This window comes from Diospyros lotus, chromosome 11 (genome assembly GCF_014633365.1).
Source record: "Diospyros lotus cultivar Yz01 chromosome 11, ASM1463336v1, whole genome shotgun sequence".
Lineage (NCBI taxonomy): Eukaryota > Viridiplantae > Streptophyta > Magnoliopsida > Ericales > Ebenaceae > Diospyros > Diospyros lotus.
Window position 1 is genome coordinate 17330132 of NC_068348.1, and position 6494 is coordinate 17336625.

Here is a 6494-nt window from a genome sequence, read left to right on the forward strand (position 1 = left end):
GGTATGATCCATATCCCTATTACCAAATTTATTCAAAATTGTTTATTAACATCAACAACAAGTTTGTTACCAAATTCATTCACATGATAACTGTTTGTTCACCTTACCTATCATAAAGGGAAATAGACTAACAAATTAACTTTACTTGTCATAAGGTAAATCAAAATTTAACAAATAAGGAGTAAGAGTTCACCTAGTGATCAAACAAAAAAATCATGAATACAATAAGATAGAGTTATATGTTTATCATAACTAGATAAATTTAATAGCACCGGACTCCATGGAATGAACTTGCTCTTACTAGATGGCATTCTAGAAAATAATAATAATAATAATAAATTTATTAGGAATAGAAATGCGAAAACCCTATTTCTCAAGAATAGAAATCCTTAGGGAAAATCATTAGGCACAATTTGAGAATCACAAGAAAAAATTTAGGTAGAGAGATAAAAGAAAGAAGGCTCAAGTTCGCCTATTCTCAGGAATGCAAAGACGTCGACCATGGCTACAGAAACAACGGCCACGAGACACAAACTACTCATTGCTGACTGAGTTACCTCGCCAACTATCAGGATCTCACGTGCCTAATTTTCCCACAAAACATCGTCATAGCCTCTTAAAATAGAGAGAGGGAGATGCTAAACAGGCTCTGACATAGAGAGTTCATATGTGTGTATGTGTGTGTATACATATATATATGTATGTGCGAAGAGGGTTGTTGATTCATCTGTTGAGAAATCATCAGTTATTCGACTACCATTTTGACAAGATAGACGATCATCATCTATAGAGAGAAGCAACAACCCTCTCAAATTCCCAATTCTTCATGGAAGTGTGAAGATTGAAAGAAAGACGAACAGCAAATATTAGTGAAAATAAAAGAAAAGAAATGAATAGGTGAAGGACGTTTCATAGGTGAGGTTTTATAAAAGGGCATATGTGTAATTTATGTTTATTTGTAAAATGTTAGATAAATTTATCTGTAAAAAGTAAGATAAGAAGTCTAATGATGGGTTTTTCAAGAATAATCAGATAAATTTAACAAACACGTTAGAAATGATGGAACTCCGGGATACTTCCCATATCTTAGCTTTTCTAACCTATATAATCTTGATTAATAAATGCCCCCTTATTGAGATTAGCTTGTTGTAACGCAATGAAAGAGAAAAGAAGATGGACGGTAGACAGAGAAAAGGTGGAGGAAAGAGGAAACAGAAAAGGGAAAAGGATATGAGAAGGAAGGGGGAAGAGAAGAGAAGTAGACTAGTGAACAAAACAACATTGATTTGATTTGTTTGGATTGTGATTTGACTAAGATTAAGTTGCAATCCGAATTGATATTCGGAATTCTTATATATATATATATAACATATGTATTATAAGTTTATACTTCATTTTAGTTTTGATCCAAATTATATTTCGTACTCAAATTGCATGCCTTAACCTTGTTTATAAAAACAAAAGAATACAACATATATTGTCAACTTAATTGGTTAGAATTTATAAAAACAAAAGAAGGTAGAAAATGCCTCTCAACATTTAATAATGAAGATGAAAAATCTAGTCCAAAATTCCTTAATTATGAGGGAGAAATATAAATATAAAAATAAAAATATACAATAAAATATAACAAGTAAAAGTAACAGTTAGAACAAAAATGACAATATGGCACAGTGAGTGTCAATATTTTATGGTGCATATGTGTTTAAAGGCTACTTGAATTGGTATTAGCTCTTCCGACTCCTTGCACTAACTTTATTCCTAACCCACCTCTCAACATTGGCATTTCACATTTCTAGTTTTTATAAAAAAACAAAATAAACACAAAAACTCACTTATTGTAAACAATAAATTATTTTAAAATAAATAAATTATTTAACCCACCTCTCAACATTTGTTAGTTAATAAACAAACATTCTAATACAAAAATAAATACGTATCATATATTGTCAACCGAATTAGGCAACTGTTGACAACTTAGTTAGATAAGAATTTATGAGTAGAAGAATAAAGAAAATATCTCTCATACATTTGTTAATGAAGATGATTAGTGTGGTCCAAAATGCTATCCATATTGCCAACTTAATTCGATAGAAATTTATGAATATATAGAAGAATATAAGAATTGACTCTCAACATTTGTTAATTAATGAAGATAATGAATACTGCAGTCCAACATTGCTTAATTAGGTAGAAATTTATGTGTTGTGTTGAAGAATGTAGAAAATGCAGCCCAACTTAATTAATTGAGCGGAATTTTTTCTTTTCTTTAGGTAAAATATATATATATAAAAAAGGTTTTAGAAAAAAATGGACTCAACGGGTTAGCATACAAAATAATTAAAAAACACGAGTCATATCACAATAAGTTAAAAAGAAAGATTTTAAATAAAAACCCAAATAACAACCGGACTTATCAAAATTTAATAACTTATCACCTTAATAATCACTAAAAATAATCAACAACTACACGAGATATATATAAGAGCATGCATCTCATGTTGGGACAAATAATACAAATGACATGAATTAAAATTCATAAAAATATGGACTACTTAAAATAGCTTTAAGGAATTGGGTGGAAATTTGGAAAGGCTAAGATAAAATTTCCACCCATGTTCACTACAAAATTATAAAAAAAAAAAAAAGAAGGAAAAAATCTTCTTATATAATGGAAACTATGTATGGACTAGCGCTTCACCGAATTAAAAATGCAATATTTGTTTAATTATTTATATTATACGATTCCGTAAAATTAGTATCCATTAGTCAAAGACTAATTATTTTATAACCAAAAAAAAAAGAGAGAGAGAAAAATGAAGAAAAAATAAAGCCTATCACTTCCATGCATCAATAAAATAAATGGGACCGTGACTCTATAAAAGGGAAGCCAAGGTCTCCATTTGCATGCATCACTGAATCAACAAACCAATCGATCAATCAGCAGTTAAAGCTTCGGTATGGCTTCAAAGTCCTTGGCATCCACCGCTCTCCTCCTCTCCCTCAACCTCCTCTTCTTCACTCTCGTCAGCTCCCAACGCGTACCGCCGCCAACTACGCCCGCTCCCTCGCCTGCCGGCGGTTGCCCCCAACTGGGTGTCTGCGTCAATTTACTGGACAGCCTCGTGAGGATCGTCATTGGGAAACCCCCAAACAACCAATGCTGCAGCCTCATCCCCGGCGTGCTTGATGTGCAAGCCGCCGTCTGCCTTTGCGCCGCAATTAAGGTCGATGCCCTGGAGATTCTTCATATCGACCTTGATGTTGCCCTGGGCTTGATACTCAATCACTGCGGCAGGACCCCCCCATCTGGCTTCCGTTGCCCTCGAGCTTAAAGAACCGCGTGCCATCACTCTTCACTCTGCGCTACTCACTTGTTCAACTGCTACTTAATCTAATTTCCATAAATCGTCTTCTCATGAGATGTGCTGATTAAGGACAGAGAACTACTTTCCTTAGTTATTTACATCCTCTATCAATAAAATATACTTCCTACTTTAATAAACTCTTTCGGCATTCCTATTCCAACATGCATGGCAGGTTTTTCAGCTTCTTTAATTTGTCCTCTCTTGGTACTCAATAATTAGAGTTACAAGATGTGCATTATTTATTGTTTTTATTGACAAAGTTTTGTTGTTGATCAAGTATAATATAAGGAGAAAAATAACGATAAAATTGATTAACAACATTTTTCTAGTTTTGAATCAAGGATTAGCTTCTCGTGGTTATATAAAAGCTGGATATCTCTCATCCTAGATAAGCATTTGATCATATATATTCCAAATATCAATTTTGAGCTATCTTTAGCTCCTTAGTCTCCTCCCTGTCGCTCCACGCCCGCCTAATTAAGTATTGGAGTTCCTTTCTCGGCCAGCCGTGGGGCTTTCGCTATTTCTTTTTGTAGTCTGCCAACAATTGAAAAGCTTCAATAACTAAGAGGTGCCATCTTGGGAAATGAAGGCTATTCATATAACTAACTTTATGGCTGAAACCTAAAATCCCAAAAAAGAAGTTGTGTCGCTAAACACCAAGCTTTACTAGTTCAATTTTTATTGAGACTCATCAGTGTTAATAGCATGAATTTATATGTAGAGAGGGGCAAGAAACTAGATGGAGTAGTATAAGGAAAAATTCACAAGTATACAAAATTGAGTCATAAAATAGTGAATCAGATATTGTTCCAACGAAGAATATCTGTCTATTCACAAGTATATTAATTATTAAAATTGGTGAACTTTATTATTATTTAAACTATTCAAAAAAGTTGTAATCAAACTAAATCTAAATAAAATTGAACTAATTAATATAATTCACTACAAGAAAATAGTAGATTTGAGACAAATTTTTTTCTTTTGAGACAGGGAAAACTCCATCTCAAATTTGAAATGGATTTTGAGATGGAAAAAAATTTCATCCCAAATTAAAGACAGTCTCTAAATCTGTCTCAAATTTGAGACAGATTTTTTCGTCTCAAATTTGAGACTGATTTATAGAAGAAATTTTTCCTCTTTTTCGTCTCTAAATTGCTCTCATTTTTGAGATAGAGTATTTTCCATCTCTAATTCTGTCTCAAACAAGAAAAAATTATAAATTAATTAAAAATATTAAAAATATAGAATTAAATATATTCCAAAATGAAATATATTTAATTAAAGTTTAATTAAATAGACTTAAAATTTAAGTATATAAATTAATATATTTCATGTGCATAAAATATATATTAAATGTATAATAACTAACTATTGATAATATTCATTTAATGTATACAAAATGTTTCTTCTTTATGAGAGAGATATAGGGGCGTATTTTAAAAAAATAGTGTATGAATTATATTTTGTTTAGTGTGAAAAATACACTAAAACTGAATTGAACAATATTTAGAGAATATATAAATACTATTATTAAATTGAAAAGATTATATAAATATTTTTAGATTGATGATAGAGTTAAGAAAAGCACATAAAATTTTAAAATCTTGGTATATCACAGGATTTTGTAATAATTTTTTGAATTACAAATAACAATATATCAAATATGATGGAGATGTACATTATTTATGTAATATACATCAATTTATGTGTAGTACATTAAACACGACCTTAATTAATAATGTATTTAGTTATATCTTTATGAAACATTTATTCATTTAATAATATATTTAGAATACTATTCAATATTTAATTAATTTATCTGCGTTGTGTTTAATTAATCATATGAATTAACTTAAATTCATATGATCGAGGTGACATGAAATTTAAAAATATAATATAAATTTATTTTAATATAAATGAGTTGAAATAAATTTTTTAAATTGAATAAAAATATAAATAAAATTATACATTTAAAATTATCATTTAATGTACTTATAAAATGATACATATATGATCCTAGTATAGCGCTTTAATTAATCATAAGAGTCGTATGTAAATAATATAAAATGTAAAGATAATGCAAAAAAGGTAAAATATAACATATAAAATTAAATATATATAAATGTAAACTACATCCAAAATTTTTTAAATTGAAATATATATTAAATGTATAATAATTTACTATTGATTCTGGACTCGTTTTCTTCTATTGTTGCAATTTCGATTATGTCAATTGTAATTACAATTCACTTAATAATCTTATGAGTCAATGAAATAGAAAAACTATATGATAAGGTAACGGGACTTTTGTTTTTTCCTCACTGTCGGCCTATGCGTAGGGCAACGGGCTTGTTGAGAATAACTTTTGTCATGAGTGTTCACGACACGTCTTTTTTTCCCATCGACATTATTAACCCCTGAACATCTTAACAAATTTGTTTATCATAATGTCGCAGCTCCCCAGTTTCAAGTGTATATGCTTGTTGGAATTGTAGGCGTAATGCCTATGTTTGCAATTAGAAAGAATATCTGTATATTTTTTTTCGTGGTTCAATGTAATGCTTACATCTACAATTAGAATACCCATATTTTGTTTTCGCAGTTCGACATAATGACTACGTCCGTGATTAGTTTTGTTTTTGTGGTTTGGTGTAATGCCTACTCCCACGATTAGTTTTGTGAAAGATCACCCAAGATGGGGGTGAATTGTGTGTTTTGGAGACTTTTAAAATTATTTGAAATATGATGAAGTAAAATCATTTAAAAATAACACTCTTCATAAACTAAAGGGAGTTGGAACAATTGATAATTTATAGGCACTGTGAAAGATTTTGCATAAAGAGAATTTTGAGAAACTTCAAACATATGATATATGAATATATAGAAATAAAGATGAATGCATTTAAAAGAAAAAGATTGAGAAACCTTTTAGCATTATAAAAGGATCGGTTTGAATATCTAATATACATAACTCATGAGATAAATATATGCATAGGGAAGAATATGTGCAAATAGAAAGATTTGAAAGACTTTTACTTATGTAATGAAAACTAATGTTTGGAAAATTTTAGTGCAAGCAATGAGAACCATTATAGAAATGCTTCATGATAATTGAATTAAAAT

The 6494-nt window shown here is 29.9% G+C and overlaps 1 protein-coding gene across 1 annotated transcript; it reads left to right on the forward strand.

Moving 5' to 3' along the window:
- Positions 1-2901: 2901 nt before the first annotated feature.
- LOC127813317 (14 kDa proline-rich protein DC2.15-like) lies at positions 2902-3516 on the forward strand. Its single transcript, XM_052354238.1, has one exon. The coding sequence runs from the start codon at positions 2961-2963 to the stop codon at positions 3333-3335; it is 375 nt and encodes a 124-aa protein (XP_052210198.1). The 5' UTR covers positions 2902-2960; the 3' UTR covers positions 3336-3516.
- The last annotated feature ends 2978 nt before the right edge of the window (positions 3517-6494 follow it).

Bases quoted from the DNA above. Each gene is read 5' to 3' on its own strand.
- LOC127813317 (XM_052354238.1), top strand. From the start codon at position 2,961: ATGGCTTCAAAGTCCTTGGCATCCACCGCTCTCCTCCTCTCCCTCAAC.